The sequence below is a fragment of the Melospiza melodia genome, chromosome 9, assembly GCF_035770615.1.
Source record: "Melospiza melodia melodia isolate bMelMel2 chromosome 9, bMelMel2.pri, whole genome shotgun sequence".
NCBI classification, from domain to species: Eukaryota; Metazoa; Chordata; class Aves; order Passeriformes; family Passerellidae; genus Melospiza; species Melospiza melodia.
The window spans coordinates 13,514,958-13,533,782 of NC_086202.1; the positions used below are offsets into that span (position 1 = coordinate 13,514,958).

Here is an 18,825-nt window from a genome sequence, read left to right on the forward strand (position 1 = left end):
TGGAGTACAAAAATAGAGCCTCTCTCATTTTTTTCTTCATTTTTTTTCTTTTTTTTTGTAAAAACCAAACACCCCCCCCAAAAGTACCAACAACTAGAGCGGGTAATCTTTTTTATCCTCCCCCCTCCCTTTTTTTTTTTTTTTGTTTTTTGTTTTCTTTAATACCCATATGGGAAAGTCTCTACATATAGTCCACCAAGCTCAGAGGAGCATCCTCCAGGAGAGATGCAGGCAGAGGAGGCGGGGCAGGCACATCAAGGGCCCGCTCTGGAGTTTCTAGTCCTTTTACTTCTCCGGTTGAAGGGGTAGTTGAGGAACTCAAAGCGTCTGTGGGGCTCGGTGGTCTGGTGGCCCTTGGGAAGCCTCTTCATGAAATGCACCTCGCGCTGGTGCTGCCGGGTCTTGGAGCCCTTGCGGGGGCGGCCCTTGCGGGTGAAGGCCATGTACCAGCCCTCGTACTTGGCGTTCTGCAGCGCCGTGTAGTTGTTCTCCAGCACGATCTCCGTGAAGACGCAGTCCTTGCCTTTGCCGTTGCTCTGACAAGGGGACAGGAGCAGAGATTTAAGCAACGGGCACTTTCTCAGAGGGCTGCTTCTCACTGCCCCACCCTGCGCTGAATGCTGGCTGCAGAACTTGGGGGCAACCAAAGGCTCACTTCTCCCACTAGTCAGAATTGCCCAAAATGTGCTTTTCCCTAACAAGATGCAGAGAGAAGGCATTGTGACAAACACTGCTCGCTGCTGCTTTTGTACCAGTCCAGCTGGTCCCAGCCTTAACTTCCACCACATCCATGGAGGAACATCCCAGCCTTAACTTCCCCCACATCAGCCTCCCTAGCTGTGCTTTTGGATGTAACCATAAGCAAACTCTCCATCCCAATTCACCCACCCATCCTGTCCTCCTGGGGTCTTTAATAGAAGAGGGACATCAAGGAGCATTGAGTGGCAGCAGAAGTGACACGAGGTCAGTGGTGATGGTGCCCACAGATGGTGGGGGGAGCAGGGGGTAGCCAGGAACTGAGCTCCTCCCATGATGGGCAGTAGCAGGACTAGAGAGGGACCCACATGGGGCAGCCCCCAGGAAGCAGCTGCCGTGGAAAATCCTTGCAGATAATCACTGGTCTGGAGGGATTTTGCATGTCCAACCCCCCCACCACGGGAAGGGGCATCAAGGCACGACAAGCTGCATGACAAACCAGCGGGTGGTGGGGTCTGGCCTTGGGGCCAGCCCCATGGAGCATCTTAACATTCCTGGCACTTGTACCATGTAATCGTGGAGAATAGAGCAGCAATCCGCCTATTTGTTCCCAGAGATAGGAGGAATGTGCCCCACAGGCAGCCGCCCACCTCTCTTGCTCCCCCTCAGGCTGCAGGATGGCGTTTCCCCTGCCCCAAAAGGCAGAGCTCCTCTCAGGGCAGTCCCCACTCGTGTCCCCTGCTCTGCCCATACCCCTGCACCTTACCTTGCCAATCAGCTTCCCCTTCTTGTTCATGCAGATGTAGAAACCTGTGGCTGCCCCCTTGATGCGTACGCGGCTCCCAAAGGTGTCTGTCTCCACGATAAGCTTGGCTGCGGAGAGAGGGAGGGAGGGAGGGAGGTCAGAGGGGCTGTGGGATAGGGCTGGCACAGGTAAGGAGACCCCAGCAATGCAGCCTGATGCTGGGCGCTGCAGGCACCTGATCTCTGGCAGCTGGGCCAGAGAGCCCCAAAATCAGCACATGAGGTTAAGATACAGCCTGTCCCCCTCCCCCTTAACTTGCCCCTCTGTCCCTGCATGACCCTGGACATGTCCCTTTGCCACCTTGAGCTGTGCTGGATGGGGAGTAGCTCTGTTTTACCCAGCTCCACAGGGCTCGGTGGTTCAGGCGTCACAGAGGTGCCCCGGATGGATGCAGGGCAGTGAGCAGGGTTGGCAGAGAACAAGGCAGCTGCCCTGAAACTGAGGCAAGTCTGGGTGTGCCTGTGGGCAAGAGCCAGACAGCACCTTCTGGAAGTGCACAGTGTGCTGCCAGCTGCCCCAGCCCAGGGGACACCGCTCCGTGTCCCTCTGCCAGGCCAGGGCTGCAGGAGGAGCAGTGACTTTGCAGCTGGCAGGGGAGGCGTGAAGGGTACAGGCACCCTTTTAATGCCTTTCACCTTTGCACGAGTCGAGAGGGCGTATTGATTTGGGCTCAGTTTTTTAATGGAGGCATCGATCCACTTCCGAAGGAGCTATGCAAATTGCTGGGTCGATGGGCCGCCTATAAATAGACCTGTCACCTTCCCTCCCTGCCTTCACCCTGGGAAGCCAAGCCCCAGAGCCCATCCATTCCCAGGGAGGGGGGAGGATGGGGACAGGACATCCTTCTTCCCGCTCCTGCAGCTGCTCTCCCCAGAGCAAGCCCCGCTGGGAATGGTGGCTACCTGTTTGCTCCTCAAAAGGTCTGTGCTGTGCCAAGCACCCAAGAATCCCCCATCATGCTGAAAAGCCAGCTGTGACTGCCCCATCACCTCTTGTCCAGCATCAGCCCACAGTACTGTAAGTGCTATCCAGCAAGGCAATCAGAGGACAGGCCGCAAAGGTTCCAAGCCTACACTCTTATTATGGGCTTTAAGTCCATTGATGCCTTATTTATCTTCTCTGATTCCTGCACAAGGGCTGCTTAGTTTCTCAGGACTGCAGCTCACTGCAGCTTGCACATCTCTACCCCAGGATGCTCAGCCTCCAGCGAGCCCCAGCGAGGGCAGTGATGTGGCCCTGGAATGGGCGGCTCTGCAGGAGGATGCTTTGAACGGCAGAAGGAGGCTGTAGGTGCACACACAAGTTAAACTGAGCCTAAATCACACCCTGGGCTAGGGGCAAATGTCTTTCTGTCTCTGCAGTGCCTCAACTCTGCATCTTATGACAGATGCTACTGAGGTCAATGGCACCAAGGGTGGGGACAGCAAGCAGGCAGTACTGGCAGCTGCTGAGCTGACCAATGGAAAGGTCATCCCCAAATTTGCTGGGCCCAACTGATTTGGTGCTGTTAGACAGGCCAAGCTTGATGGGCATGCAGGCACACCCTCCTGTCAATATCACCCTGCAGCATCTCTTGTCTCCAGGCTGCCATGCACTCACACCCCCCTACTCCTAGACAGGCACAGATTGAACTCAGAGACAAGAAATTTGGGCAGAGTGAACTCCAGGCTGTGCTGATCAATGCCCAGAGCCTGACAAGCACCTAGCATCCCCAAAACCACCCACGGGAGCGATGGCACTCTGCAAACAAAGCACTGAGACAGTGACCCCCTATTTATCTATATTGGGGAAAGGGGTGGAATTGATCTTGGAGGCAGTAAAAGGTTTGAGGAGAATTGATTTTTCTCTCTGAGAGATAGAAAGAGCTGGGAGGGAGGGAGGGAGGGAGGAAGAGGGATAGAGGGAGGGAGTGGGGAGGCCTTGGCCCCAGTGAGCACAAAACCCTGCTTTAAAGATGCACATTGCTTCTCTTTTGGACTTTTCTCTTTTTTTTTTTTTTTTTCCCCCAAAGGGCAGCTGTGATTTACAGCCACCAGACGGGTTTGCTGGCCTGCACGAGCCCAGCCCATGTGTCGCTCCAGACCCCTTATCCACAGAGGATGAAGACAACCTGGCCCCAGGGACTTGCACCCCTAGACCCTTGCAGGCAACCTGTGAACCCTGCAAACTCCAGCCCCAACCCACAGAAAACCCTGGGCACAGACAAAAACCAGCAAGCGGGCAGAGAGCTGTGCTGGTGTCTCCAGCCACTCGTGGGGTCGAGTCCAAGCTCCAGCTGGCAGTGGTTTTCTTGGTGGCAAGCACAGCCTGGGAGGGACGAGCTGGGCTGCACCAGCCTCCTGCCTTCCCTTAGAATTAAAAAAAGTCAATCAAATATTGACAATTAAGACAAATAACTGAAAACACCGGACTCGATGTTTAGTCGGCTGTAAAAATGTCAGCGTGGGGAAAGGGGTCATCTGCGAAAATAAATCAACCCCTTTTACACGCCCACCCCCAAAAATGAGACCAAAAAAAAAAAAAAGGAAAAAGCAGAAAGAAGGGCTTGGGGAGGGGGGAATCTTTGCTACAAAAGTGGATTTCTGAATAACATTTGGGGGGATTCCTTTTTTTTTTCCCTTCCTCTTTTGGAGAAGGGGGGAGGCTTAACGTTTTCAACTCTATTCTTTCATTTAAGTGACAGATTTATCCCAGTAAAATTATGTTTCATGCTCAAACTTTGAAGGGAAAGTGGCTACGTAAATGCTGAAAAAATGCAGCGAGACACACTTGATCCCCCAACTGGACTGCGAAGAGGAGAAAGTATTCAGGAAATGTTAAAAAAGGTGAAAGTAAGAAGCGTTTTAATAGTTCTTCCAGACATGGGGGCCTCCCTAGAGATTCATACAGAACAATCCTGAACCTCTATTTTAACATTTACAGACTTGCAACTCTTTTAAAATTTTACATCTGAAAAACTGCTTGTTCTCTTTCTGGTTTAGATCAGTCTTCATTTTCCTCCTTAGCTCTTCAAATGCTTAACCTTTTTTTATTACATTTTAATAGAGTTTTTCAAGCCACCACCAGTCCCCTCCTTCTGGCCGTATTTAAACCTGGTTGTTATTTAAATATGCACTAACTGGTTTTTAAAATCCAGGCGTTAGAGGTCTAAAACAAGATGGGATTTTCTTTTTTTGGCTTCAGAAATTAGCTACTGCCCTTTCAAGTTAGAGCTACTCCAGGATGGGAATAATTCATTTGCAAGATTAATTCTGGATGTATGGAACATCACATGGAACCTGCACTGCGCTTGCACTGATAATGCCCAGTGTGAAGTTTTCAGCCAAAACAAAATGAAGAAAGAGCCCCCAAAAATCAGAAAGGCAAAGAAAAAAAATATTTCTACTAATCTAGCCAAGGAAGAAAGGGAAAATGCAGCTGATAGCAAAGAGGATCAGTTGTGATACCTGTGTGCAGCGCACAGGATCACAGGCACTTCCCTGCCCCGGGTGCAGCACCAGGCCTCCCGCAGCCGGCCCCACTGACCCCGGCGCTGCATCCGACCAGCCCAACACGTCAGGAGCTCACACGATCAAAGTATCTGGGCTTCGAGAGTCCCCAGCAGAGGGACTGGTCCCCTGGCCCCAGAGAGGGTGGAGGTTTTGGGGAGGGGGTGCAGGGTGGTGCAGAGGGGCCGCGGCAGAGCGCAGGCTCTCGCGCTTGCAGAGTCCCTGCTTTGTCTCTGGAGACACGGCAGCATCTCTGCCTGCAGCTGACTGCCTCGCTGACCCTTTCCCCGTGATTTGTTTTGAGAAGGAAGGGATGGGACAAGAAAATGCCACTTTAGACAGTCCTAGATCAGGGAATGCTTCCAAAGCAGTCATTCCCTTTCTCCACCCTGCCTCTGCTTTTTCAAATTTACTTTACATTTCTGTTTCAAAAGAAAGTCTCAGGGATTCCCATCCCTGCAAAGAGCTGGGATAAAATGCCTTATGTTGCTCAGGATGCCATAACCCCAAGCCCACTGAGTCAGGTGCAAACTGAGAATTAAAGGGAAAGAAGCAGAGCCTATCCTTCAAGAACTGGTCCCCTCCCCTGGCACAGGGAACCTGCCCTCACCTTGAATCGCACAGCTGCTGATTACTGACCCCTATGTTCTCCTCTTACAAGCCCCCACAAGCCGAACGATTTTAACGATTTCTGGCTAACAAACAGGACGGAAATCATCAATCGCCACGCTGGGCTGAGAACACCTCCCCAGCTCCCCCCACGGCGTGTCCTTACCGTGCACATCCCCATCCTCTGCCATCGCATTGATTTTCTTGTTGTCCAAGATCTGCACATGTTTCCCGCTGGTCCGGCTGTACAGCTGGTAGGTCCGGACAAGCCGCCGGCTGAGCTGATCTGTCACCAGGCTCTGCTCCCTCACATGCTGTGTAAAATTAGGTGGGGACTGAACAGTTACCTTTAGGAAATTAAAAAATATACAACACACCATTATAATCTCTACTCCTCAGCGGGGCAAGCGGGCTGAGCTGAGATCGCTGGCCTCCAGCTGGGCTTTACGGGAGGCCAGGACCGCGGCGGCGCCTCCTGTGCCATCAAAGTCTCTCCAGGAGAAGGAGCATTAAGCTCGGGGACACAGTGACCAGAGCCCTGTACAGAGCTGTGCCCTCTCCAGACATGCCCTAAGCAGAGGTGCTGGTAGCTCGGGAGTATAACCTTGATGCCCATCTCAAGGTACCCCAGTCCCAGTCAGGACTCGATAGGAGCTGGGAGCTGGAGGGGATCAAGGTGGGACATACAGGACAGCACTGTGTTGTCCTCTCAAGGAGCTGATGCTTTCATCCCACACCTCTCTCACGTCTGCAGGAGCACACTATGGCTCCAGCTGCCCCGGGCACACACCCCAACAGATTCAACAGCTGCCTGTCCTCTGGGTCTCAGGCTCTCTATTTGCTCCCAAGTACCACACTTATTAAGCTCTTCAAACACAAAGTTCACAGAGATGATGGAACTATGAGGCATAAGAATTACAAGAAAACCATAGCCCAGCACAGGTATTTAGTGGCATAAGAGCCCAAGGATACCAACATGCTACCCTGCAAACACAGCTCCCATCCCCTCTCAGCTGTTTGCGGCCAGCACGGGGTCATCCCTGGCCCCAGCACACCAAGCCCTTTAGTCCCGAGCCGCAGCTGAGCCCATCCTCTCCAGACCCGACACTGCTGCTCCTGGGCTTTAAATGATTTTCACGAGCCGCCAAACCTGCTCCCCCCTCAGCCCCGGCTCGCGAGCTGGCACAGAAGTCTTTTTCCCCCCTCGTCTCAAATCCCTCTTTTAAGTCTGGAAAGTTTCGCTGCTCCCTGACATTTATAAAGATGTATTCTGAGCAAATGTTAGGAGATCGCTCCTTTCAACATCAGAAGGCTGGGGCTACCCCCCACCACCCCCACGTCAAATGGGAAGATTTCCTCCTGTCTTAAACAACAACAGAAAACCACAATAAAAGCAAAAGCCGCTGCTCTCCCAAAGCCAGCTTTATAGAGATATCTCCCCTTGACAATGTCATCTCTCTCCCTCTGCTTCTGCCTGTGCATGTGTGTTTCCTATAGAAGGGTTTTGGATAATGCAGCAGGATTCTCTCCCCAGCTCTGATGAGGGTACCATGTGGAGGAGAGGTCATTAGCCATGCTGCTATTTGGTCTCCATCTCATACTCCAAAATATTACAGCTATGTTTTTATACAACTGCACAATCCCAGTGCCCCGCTCCCTTCACTTTTCAGCTGGAAAGTCCATTTTTTTTTCTCCCCCAAGCTTCCAGGAAAATAACAATAATTTTCAAAAGTAGCTTAGAAGGGCATTTTTAAAAAGCTTCTGCACCTGTAATCTCAGGGGGAAGGGGGGTTCACCCCGGTTTGGAGGCACACCGCTCCCAGCGACGCGTGCCTGCTGGTATGCGGGTGTTGCACAAGCTCTGCCCGGGACGTTTAATCTATTCATGTCACTTCTGTCTCTGCCGATACAAACCAGCGATGCTAAAGTCTTAAAAGTCACTTTTAAGCTGAATCAAAACCTGCGCTTTTTACTAAGGGCTTTTGCAGGGTTTCTTTTCCTTTTTTAAATTCTGCTTTATTTTTTTGGATGAAGCAATATAGTGGGGGGCAAAAAACGGAGCAGAGGGACGGGGATATCCGCAGTGTAATTAGAGGTCGGGGGGGACAGGAATTAAAGCTACTTTAAGATAACCCTGCGTATCTCCTTGAAATCTCGGTTCTCTCTGCCTCGCAGCCGGAGTCCCCCGCACCTTATTTTGCGTCCCGGGAAAGGTGGGGTCCCCCCTCGGCTCCGGCTTTTTACAGCCAGGCAACTTTTGTCTCCTGGGTTTTAAACTGCTCCTCTTCCCTGTCTCCCTCCCTGCCCAGCCGCTCGGCGGCGGCGGGGCACCCCCGTCCCCGCGGGGCGAACAAAGCCGGGCAGCCCGGCGGGCGCTTACCTGGGCTTGCAGGCAGAGGACGAACAAGTGCATTAACCTGGCAGGGGGAGAAGCGGGAGAGAGGTGTGAGCCGGGGGGGCTGCGGGCGCGGGGCGGGAGGGCTGCGGCTGCCGCTACTCACACGTAGCTGAAGAGCGAAGAGCAGGGGTCCATCGCTGCGCCGATGCGGGGCCGGGGGCCCGGGGCCCGGCGGCGGCGGGGAGCGCCCGGGGGGCGCGGCGCTGTCTCAGCTCCTCGGTTCCTCTCGCTCTGCCGGCACGTCCGAGCCCCAAAGAAAGGAGGGCACAAGCGGCTACAGAGGGGAAAGGCCCGGCGGCCCCTCCGCCCGGCCAGCCCCCGGGGCGCTCCCTGCCGCGGGGAGCCCCCCGCCCGCTCCGCGGCCCCGCTGCCGCCGCGGGAGCCGAAGCCGACCCGCAGCCCCGACGGCGGGGGCGGGCGCGGCCGGGGGGCGGCAGCCGCCACGGGGGAAGCCCGGCCGGACCCCGGCTCCCCTCCCGGTCCCGGCGGTACCTGCCGAAGCGAAGCGAGCGGCGGGCCAGGTGTCGCCGGGGCTTGGGGCTGCCACTAAGGGCCGGGCTCCGAGGCCAGTGGTCGGCGGGACTCCCTCCCCAGCCCCTGCCTCAGTTTCCCCATCCGTAAAACGGGGTTTAAGGGCTCGGAGGGTGGGTCGAGGACGCGGTTCCCCCCGCTGGGGGTTCGCCGCTCCGCGGGCGCGTTGTGGATTGGGAGCGGGCGGGCGAGCCCTCCCGGGACGTGCCAGACATTAAAAGGATTACCGGAGGAGGGGGATGGAGGGGGCCGGAGTTTCGAGAAGGAGTGAGGCTGAGCAAATTCCGCAACCGGGCTGGGGAGCGGGACGCCCCCGATTTCTCCGCGAGCATCCCCGCCGGGCGCTTACCTTGTAGAGCGGGCGGGCGCCCTCAGGGCCGGCGCTGCGGGGCCATGGGGCCGGGCGGCGGCGGGACGGGGCTCAGCCCCGCAGCCCGGGCAGGGCCGCCGAGGGCTGCATTGTTCCGGCGAGCCCCGGCCCTCCCGGCCCCGCCACCTGTTGCGCACCGGGGCGGGGGCTGCGGCGGGGCTGCGGCGGGCGGCCCCCGGGGCCGGTACCTGGCCGGGGCCGGGGCCGGCGCCGCCTGCTCGGCGCTGAGTGACAGCTGCTAATTTGCCGGCCGTGCCCCGCTGCCGGTCCCCGCGCTCCCCGCGCCCTCCTTTATCTTATCAGAGCCCATAATTACAATTGCTATTTTGCTTCCTCGAATCAGCAATCAGCGCTATCTGCCGCCGCTGGAGAGGCAGCTCCTGTCAGCCGCCCCTGAGTGACAGCGCGGCGGCTGCCCCGCCGCACAAGCACAGCCACACTCACACACACGCGTGCACGGCCCGCCCGCACACACAGAGAGCCCTGCTCACACACACAGCCCCGCACACACACACAGCCCCGCACACACACAGCCCTGCACACACACACAGAGCCCCACACACACAGAGCCTTGCGCTCACACACACACAGAGCCCCACAGTCATGCACACACACACAGCCCCGCACACACACACGCAGCCCTGCTCACACTCACAGAGCCCCACACACACAGAGCCTTGCGCTCACACACACACAGCCCCGCACACACACACGCACACAGCCCCACACAAACACGCCTGTGCAGCCCTCCTGCACACGCACAGCCATGCAGGCACACACGCAGCCTGCATACAGTCCCTTTCACACACACACAGCTGGCACATACATGCAGCCTTCCCCCTGAGGTGCCCTCCTTCTCACTCGCACCCCTCACACTCTGCACCCCTCAGCACAGCCATCCTCACTTTGCTTTGCTTACCCCTACCCACAAAATACAACCTTCTGCCTCACACACGATCACACCAGCTGCAGCCACAGTTCTCCCTCACACATGCACACTGACACTCAGCCTGTGCATTTTCCCCCTTGCACAGGTTGCTTCCCCAACAGCCCTAGACTCAAGTGCACCAACACCTCTTCCCACCACACAATGTGTTTCCCCAAAACTCTGCCTGCTGTCACTTCTGGGGGTGGATCCCCCAGGGTTCTCACCTGATCTTGCTCAGCATCCTCACTGCTGAGGGGAACTGCAGGCGGGCAAGGGGGCCTGGGCACTGCCTCATCACTGGGCTGACCCCACAGGGCGCAAGGAGAAAATAGTCCCTGCATCAGTATTAAAAAACCCAGTACAGCACAGGATGACCAACTGCCTTGTGCTGGCCAAAATTACCCCAAAATTCGGTTCATTGTTCATTTTCCTTCCCTTTTTTTTTTTGGTGCAAAAAGATGTTTCTAGGAGGTTTCCTATGTGTAGGAAGAAGACTTGGGCCAAACCAGCATTTAACTGGAAGCATTTAGGAGGACCAGGAACAGGACTGAAGGTGCTCAGCAGAAGCAGGAGCTGGTTTCCAAGGGCACGACACATTCACACACTCAGCTCATCAGTACAGCACACGGTCAGAAGAAAAACCCTCCAGGCTGAGCTGTGTGAACTCTTGATGTACCACAGCACAGGTGAGGTGGTTCTTCCTATTCACCTCTCTGCACTGCCTAAGGAAAACCAGGCAAAACCAGAGCAGGAAACACCAGACACTCCTGATGCTCTAAATTCAGGCAATCTGTACCTTTTTATATATTAAAAAATCAAGGAATTCAGTCTATTTGCCAGATGCTGCTCTCCTTCACCAGTGGCCACCTCTACTTTATCCCTGGTGGGCAGGGGATCAGGCAGGCACATGTTACCCGGCACACCACAGTCCACTCAATAGCACCATTTCCAGAACAGCCCAGACTGCCTTAAATTGGGAGATTTATGGAGTCCTGTACGGGGTCAGAGGCAGCTGCAAGCTGACAGTCCCGTGTGCCCCCTGCCCTCAGCAAACAGGCTCAAGTGCCAGTCATGGCTGTAAAATCCAGCCAGTGTAGGATCACGCAGGGGTGGCCACACTTTGCTGACAGGGGATGACAGACGACACTCCTGTCAGCCATCCTCAGGCCTACAGCCAGAGCCTCCACAGCCCCCATCCCAGCCCACCTTTGGGAAGGGAAAAGGAATGAGCAGGTCGGTGACAGCAGCCAGGGACAGGCAGCATCACAGCTGCTGGGCTCATCCCACCTCTGCTGCTGCCTTGGATCGTGGCCACAGTCTGCTCCTTGCAGGGAAGATGGGGGACCTGCACAGAGGCATTTGCCTTCTTCCCTTGGTGCTTCCCAGCCCACCTGTGTTTGCATCAAGAGTGACACCCCCAACTCCTTTTGTTTTTAAGTAAAAAAACTTTTTGGATAGGCTCTCCCCCGTGCCAGGCAGAACAAGGGAAATCTGCCTCCTGTCAGCTCCTTCACAGGCCATCTGAGATAAGCCCCCTGGTCCACAGGGTGAGGGTCCCCTCCATCCCCTGGCACAAGGCTAAATGGCTTGTCTGGCTCTCCTGGGGAGAAGAGAAACTCCAGCCCTGTGCTCCTGAGACCAGCTGGGCTTCAGCCAAACTGCTGTGGGGATGGTGGAGGAAAGCCCCTTGTGGCAGAAAGGCCTGGGGGGCTGCTGTGCCCCCAGCACACCAAGCAGCCACTGGGCTGTGATCCCTGGAAGAGGCTTACCAGCATGGTCCCACCAGATCTTGTCCTGCTGCCCCTCTGCTCCATTGCCCTGCTCTGCAGAACTGGGACCATGTTTAGGCTGGTCAGGTACAGAAGGGTTTTCCTTCAGAGAAGAGCTCATGTTCATGTTCATCAGGGATGTTAAACACTGCAGATGAAGCATTAGTAGCAGAGATGTGAGCTGCATCCCTCCCATCCCCTTCCCCACAAAGCTGAGGGTACCATGGTGCAGCCACAGGGCTACAACACCAAGAAGCAGGAGCTGAGAGAGGAACAGGACACCGAGGCACTTGATCCAGCCTGGCTGGGGTCCAGGTTTTGTCTCAAACTTTGCCCACCTCCTTCACCCCACACAGAACCTGCTGGCAGCTAGGTAGAGTAGAGGCAGCTCCTGGAGCAGCCTAGACTGAGATAAGACAGGAAGCAGATCAGGAGAGGCTTTGATATGGAAGGAGCAGCAGGTGAGGGACTGTGAGACCCTGGGAGGGGTCTGTGCCCCTGTACAGCAGGGACTGGAGAGAGCACAGCTGGTGGTGAAGAAAGCTCTTCCCATTCCCCTTGTGATGCTCAGCACAGCACCCCCACAGCCCAGGGCCACCCCAGCACCATCCCTTCTCTGTTCCAGGATCTCCTTTAGCACATCTGCAGAACAGAGCCAGATTCCACCTCCAACTTCCTGCCTGCTTCTTTACTTCTTTACCCTGTCTAGCCCAGTTCTAGCCAGAAATGGTCCACATACACCCCTTTCCCTGTGCAGGATGACAAACAGTGGTGTCAGCTCCTGCTCCCCACAAGAGATCAAATCCAGCAAGGAGCATCAGCCTAAACCTCTCCACCAGCATCCTTCATTCAGAAAGGCAGACACAAGTAAAACAACACCAACTTTAGCAGCTTTAGGGGCAAGCAGTCGAAACTGGGCTGAATGGAGACAAGGGCTCCTGGCAAACAGGGAGTTCACATCATAAAGAGGAGTGTAGGAGAATTTGGAGTGAGGGGATGCCAGCAAAACACCGACAGGAGTTTTGCCTTGAATATCTCTTTCAAGTAGGGGGAACTACCAGGGGAGAGTTTCGGGGGAAACTATCAGGTGGAGAAGCAGCCAGGACGTTGCTGTCACTCACAGAGAAAGGTCGAGAGGCAGAGTTCCCTGCAGGCAGGGACACAGGCAGGAGCACAGCGCTAATCCCGAGCGAGGGAGGAGAGCAGTACCTGCAGCAGCACTCAGCAGCGCCGAGCCCCCAGAGGGCGAGGAGAGCTCCTCTCTGCAGGTGCAGAGCGCTCAGACAGGCTCAGAGCAGTTGCCTGGGGGACTCGGAAAGGTGACAGACAGTGTAGGCAGCAGGCCTGAGGGTTAGCCAGAGGCTGGGACTCACAAAGGTGGGGACACTGAAGTGCAGGAAGCACTGCCCAACACCTGAGCATCTCTCCCTGCTCCAACACCATATGAAGAAGAGCCAAAATGCACAAACCCCAGAATCCTGTAATGTTTTACAGGCAGGCCTGGAGGATGCTTGGCCATAAACTAACTTTTTCCAGCCCAAAATATAGACATGGAGGTTTCCCAGCAAAGCCAGAGGGATATTAGTCCACTCCACCCTCACCCTTCCCAGCCCCGTGGCCCAGTGCCCCCGGCCCTGCCTGCTGATCCTTCACTGCGGCTTTAATGGGCCGTTTCAGAGGCAACAGCAGCTCCTCCATGGCTGAGCAGCACGGAGCAGCCTGGGGCAATCCCACTGCTCACCATTAACCTGCCCCCACCCCCAAAGGGAAGGAACTTGGCGAAACCCCATTGGGATGTGTTACATGGGAATGACCTTGTCTTCCCTACCCACAGCACCAAGGCAGCCCCAGGGCAAACGAGGAGCGGGGAGGGGAGACACAGCCCACTCACAATTAATTCTTCTCTCTATTCAATTACTAGCAGCAAGACTGAGGCATGTTTTGTGGGCCAGGAGACTGTCCCTGTGTTCTGGTCACAGCCCCCTGTGCAGGACCTGCCTGGATGATGGGACCCTCTCTGGTCACTCTTCAGCAGCCTGCTCTCACAGCTTCCTTTCAGGGAATTGGGCTGACTCCTCTGCCCCTCACCATCTCCTGTCCCTCCTATCCAGCAGCTTTCTAGAAACACAGCCTTTGCTTCCACAATTTCAGTCTGTGCTCCTGCAATTGCAGGTGTCAGTATTGCCTTCACCATCCCCAAGTGGTCCCGTGCAGGCTCCCAGGCAGCGATGCTCCTGCGGATCAGAGAAGGCAAAGCTGGGCTCTGCTTTCCATCCAGGCTGGGCCCTGTGGAGGAGAGTTCACCACTCACAACAGCAGGGCTGCCAGCACAGCAGGGGCAGCCTGGGTGGCTCAGCCTGGGGCAGCTTCACTCCTGGCTCCCAGTCAGAGCAGAGGATCCTCCTGTCATCCAGGACGGTCCATGGATTCCCACATGGATTTTCCAATGGTGTTAAGCATCCCCTGCATTCGGTCTGTTGAGGCTGGTGCTGCTCTCACTTCTGGCATCCCCACCCAGCACGTGGGGTGAGCCAGGCACATGGGTAATGGACTGGCAGAGCTGAGCAAGACCAAGAGCCTTGTGGAGGGCACTGCAGGGGAGGCACATGCTCAGGTCCCATCCATCTGCAAGGAGAGGGGAACTGGGATGGCTCTGCAGCTACCCAGCTCAGGAAGGCATCCCCACAGAGTCCTTGAGCCAGGCAAGCCAGAAACAAAGAGCAAAGGGTCCCAGTGAGGACAGTTCATGTGGCATCAGCTCAGGGAGAAGGTGGCATCTCCAACCCTGCAGGATTTAAACCCCAGGCTGAGTATTTTTGTGCAATTCTGCTCTGCATTGAACAGGGGTCAGCAAGCAAGCAGCCAGACCAGGAATGGCCATGACACGTGCATGGGGAAGGGGTCACACCCATGGACATGTGGATGAGGATGTGTGTGCTCATGGGCCTTGGGCAGCTCCACTCCATTCCTGACCCCCTTGTACAAGCAGCACCTCCAAAACCTGGTCCCAAGGCATTCCTGGCTGGCACCACTTCCCCAGCATCACAGCCCCAGCCCAAGCTGGGGTCTCCAGGCACACATCATCAGGCAGGGCTGGGAAAGGGGGGGTCAAAGCCAGGCTGGGGAGGCAGGGGCTCCAGTGGCCACCCAGGACGGTGGGAGCCATCACTCAATGCCAGGTGTCACTGTCCTGTCTGTGGGATGGGGTCTGTGGCTCCTTCAGCATCACGAGTAGCTGAGACAGAGACACAAAATGCTGTTCCTTTCTTCCTCATTTCCCAGGCAGCCCCATCAGGCAATTTGGCTGGATTTGGGTCCTCTTAGGAAGAGGACTTCTACACCCAGCCCGCAGTGGGGTTAAGCCTAAAACCAACACCATGGCCGGGGGGGCTCCACGTTGCTGTAACTCTACCTTCGTTTGTTTGCTTACAGCATCCACCCAAAATGCCCGTGTGTGTCTCTGGGCCTCTGTGTCAGTGGCAGCTGAACTGCTGACCCCAGGAGTTTGCAAAACATCAGGGTTATGGCCCCTTTGACATCCCAGCCCAGCAGAGCCTCAGCTCATCCTGACCCTGCCCCGAGGAGCCAGGCCCCAGGGTACCCCACATGGCCATGGGGACACAGTGGGGCCAGGGGGAGCGAACCCCACAGGAGTGCTGAGGTGGGCACACATGGTACTTGCTGCTGTCCAGGCTTGGCTGCAGCCCCCCACAATTCTGTGGAGCATCACAACACAGACCTGCCCCAAACCCCCTGCTAGTCCTTATCCATGCCCAGCCCTTCATCTTCTGTCAAGTCTACAGCCCCCACTGGCACGGGAACTGTGCCCCTTGCCAGCTTCCATGCCCAGGCCATGCCTGGTCTCTGTGCTGTCCTGCAGACCTCTGTGTTTTAGGAAGGTGGAGAACATATGGTCACAGGCAAAACAACAGCCAGAGCCTGGAGACAGCCTGTAATTGGTTTCTCCCCAGTTCCAGCTGTGATAGGGGACTTCATGCCACCCTGGAGTGCGGCCGTGGCATGCACAACCCAAGCTGCCATCATGGTGCCAACACCATCTCCAGGATGTGCAGGGGTGGGTCAGGGCTGCAGGGAGTCAGCCTAGGCACAGGTGCAAATGCCCAGGGAATTCAGATGGAGTTTGAGAGTTCTCCAAACATTCTACTTCCATTTTTTTCTCCAGAACTAAATTCCTACCTCCCAATGGCCAGGCCCCACTGCCAGACCATGCTGCCTTCCCCTGTAAGCTGGGCATTAGGAGGTCTAGCAGGACAGACCTGCCACACACAAGGTCCCTGTCCCCTCTGCTCTCCTCATCCTCTACTCTGCCCATCAGCAGCAACCCTTCCTATCCAGCCCCCAGACCTCATGCACTGCAGCTCTGTGCCTGCCCAAGAGCCTGTCAGGGGAGCAGGGAACGGAGGTGTGGAGTGGTGTGAGGTGTCCCCCAGGCCCTGTGCAGAGACATCACCAACAAGGATACTACAGAAGAGAAATCCTGCCCATCCGGGCCAGGGGTCTGCCACTGACATCCCTGAGAGAAAAACTCTGAGAGATCCTAAATCCCTTGGGACACAGCCCAGGTGCTCCATGCAGGCCCCGTTCCCTGGATGCCACCAGGCTGGCAGGGACTCGTGGGCAGTAGTGGCAGTTGTGCCAGTGCCAGCCCAGAGCAGAGGGATCAGATTGCACCTCGAGGGTTGGAGGGCAGGACACCTGGGGGTGCTGAGCACAGAGCTGCCAGCACTGCCCTGCTGTGAGGTGGCTGGGCAGGGGCTCAGGAGGGGACAGTGGGGACAGCTCAGGGAGCCTCAACCCAGGCTGCCCTGCAAGGAGCTCTCTGCCATGGCCCAAACACACTCACTTTTAGCACCTGCCTTACGTGTCTGTGAATTTTAACCCACCCGTGCTTCTCCAGCTGTGCCCTTACTGCACAACAAAAAGTTACAGCTTCCTGCATTCTGGGCAGCACTGGGGCTGGGGACACGAGTCCACATCACATTATCACAGCCTGTCACCACCCTGGGCATGAGCTAACTCCTGTGCCAGGGTGTGAATCCAGACATCTGCTGTGGAACTGGGAACAGGAGGAACCTCTACTCCTCCCACAGAACACTCAGTGGGTGAACAGCCCCACATCCAAGCTCCCAACAAACTTGAGGCAGCCTGGGGAGGACCCAGCTCATGTCTGAGCACCAGCATGCAGGAGATGACACCAGACCTGAGCTTTAGCTTTTCCAGCAGAGGCCATTCCCACACAGTGCACCAGCACCATTTCCCTTTGCAAGGCATATTGATGGGAAGAGGATGGGAATTACTGGCAGCCTGGCCCTTCCAGACCCTGCTGCTGCCTCCCTTGTTTACAATCTGTCCTCAGCTCAGCTCTGCCCGGGCCTGCCCTGGCTCCCTGAGGCACTAGCAGAGGTACCCGTGCCCACTGCTGCAGGATGGAGCAGGGATGGCACAGTCAGCTAACGCTCCAGAGAGCAGGACACCCATCACACCCACCATCAGGGCAGTCCCAGCTAAAGGTGGCTCTGCTGGCCCTTTTTCTGGCTCCTGCTGCCACATGGCTCTCTGCCTCCTTTGCAGAGCTGCTGCACCCCGGGATAATGGGATGCTGCATCTCCTGTCGTGTCCCCCTTGCTTCCCTCGAAGCCCAGGCAGCCAAGACTCAGAGAAAAAGAGCTTCAGCCTGGACCAGCGTGGGAACCAGCAACAGGGAGCTCATGGAGCAGGGGACCAGCCCCACCTACAGCACAGTCACAGCTGTGCTGCTCAGCCGCCCTGGGGCTCCGTGGTCTAAGCCACAAAGAGTTGAAACCCAGCCAGAACTCTGATGGGGCAGGACCCGCTGGGGCATCAAAAGGAAAACCACTTCCTGGCCACGCTCAGCAGAGCAGCTCCCCATCCTGCTCCTCCATCCCTGAAACAGCAACTCAGACCTGACCTCTGAAATCAGAGCATCCTCTGGGAGCTGCTGGCCTGGCCCAGCCACCCAGAGGGAGGAGGCAGCCAGGCCCCAGCCCAGCGAGGCTGCACCTGAGCCAGGCCCTGCAGCAAGCAGCCTGAGCCTCTCACCAGGAGCAGCAGGCTGGTTTGGGAGGGCTGTGGTGTGTGGCACCACGGGTGCACAGCCACCCTCATGCAGGATGAGCTCCACATTAAGCTCCATTCCTCTGCTGCATGGCTCAGCCAGGGGCAGGGTTACCCACTGCTGCCAGAGCAGGGAGGGATCCATCACCAGCTGTACCAGCATGCAGAGCCCTGAAGCAGCAGAGAGGGGATGCTCAGATCAAATCAACTCCCAGAGCAATCCTGGAGCCACCTGGACTGGGGCATCATTCGGCTCCCCAGGTACTGGCACCTCCACACCCTTAGGTGTGTCTCCAGCATGGGGAGCTCCCATCTGTACATAGAAACACAACCACTGGATTACCCCTCACCCCGTGGAAGGCAAGGCAGCCCCACACCAGAGCCCCAGCCTCACTCCCTGTGCACAGAAAGCCTCCTGCCCCCCAGGAGCACTGAGTGCCCCCCAGCCCAGCCATGCCCGAGCCCACCTGCTCTTAGGCAGCCCTGTTTGTTTGCCCAAGGTATTTGCAGCCGGGGGCATCTGCTTTGATACCATCAGCTCCACCAAGGAAGCTGCTCACCTAGCGTGACCCCTGTAATCCCATCCTTCCCCATTAAGTGCTGTGTGAGCATCCCCCCTCCCAGCCTCCTGACATTTCAGCATTTATCTCCCTCTCCCCAAGCTGAGCACATCAAGGCTCTGACATTGCTGGGGAGCAGGAAGCAAACCTCCCAAAGTCACTCAGAAAGGGGCTTGGCAGTACCAAGAGGCCCCAGCACCTCTACTGCTCCCTCTCTGCTGGGGGCATTCAATTCCCATGGCATTCCCTTTGGCAACACTGGGGACGCCAGCACCCGTGGCAAGGTCTTGAGCTGGTCTGGTCCTGCAGTGGGGTGCACAAGCTTTGTCAAGCCTCCTGCCACCACCCTCATGTCCCCCACGGTGCCACCTTTGCCCCCTGTCAGAACAGTCCTGCCTGCCTCTGCTCCAGCTACCTAGACACCCTGCAGTACACACACCAGCAGCCTGAAATAATCTCCTTTTACTGTTGAAGAATAATCTCCTTTTACTGTTGAAGAGGCCAAATGCTCCTTCTCGTTAGCCCACACAGCCTCTTCCACTGTGTGAAGCAACAGCATCACCCTTCCAGGACTG

The 18,825-nt window shown here is 56.4% G+C and overlaps 1 protein-coding gene across 1 annotated transcript; it reads right to left on the reverse strand.

Annotated features, from left to right (window-relative positions):
* Nucleotides 1-254: 254 nt before the first annotated feature.
* FGF8 (fibroblast growth factor 8) lies at nt 255-8,131 on the reverse strand. Its single transcript, XM_063162835.1, has 5 exons — nt 8,100-8,131; nt 7,979-8,015; nt 5,765-5,945; nt 1,463-1,569; nt 255-536 (listed from the first exon to the last, which is right to left on the reverse strand). The coding sequence occupies exons 1-5, from the start codon at nt 8,129-8,131 to the stop codon at nt 255-257; spliced, it is 639 nt and encodes a 212-aa protein (XP_063018905.1).
* Nucleotides 8,132-18,825: the final 10,694 nt, after the last annotated feature.

Bases quoted from the DNA above. Each gene is read 5' to 3' on its own strand.
- FGF8 (XM_063162835.1), bottom strand. From the start codon at position 8,131: ATGGACCCCTGCTCTTCGCTCTTCAGCTACGT. The intron at 8,016-8,099 runs GTGAGTAGCGGC...TCCCCCTGCCAG, and splicing joins TCTTCGCTCTTCAGCTACGT to GTTAATGCACTTGTTCGTCC. The intron at 5,946-7,978 runs GTAAGCGCCCGC...AATTTCCTAAAG, and splicing joins TCCTCTGCCTGCAAGCCCAG to GTAACTGTTCAGTCCCCACC.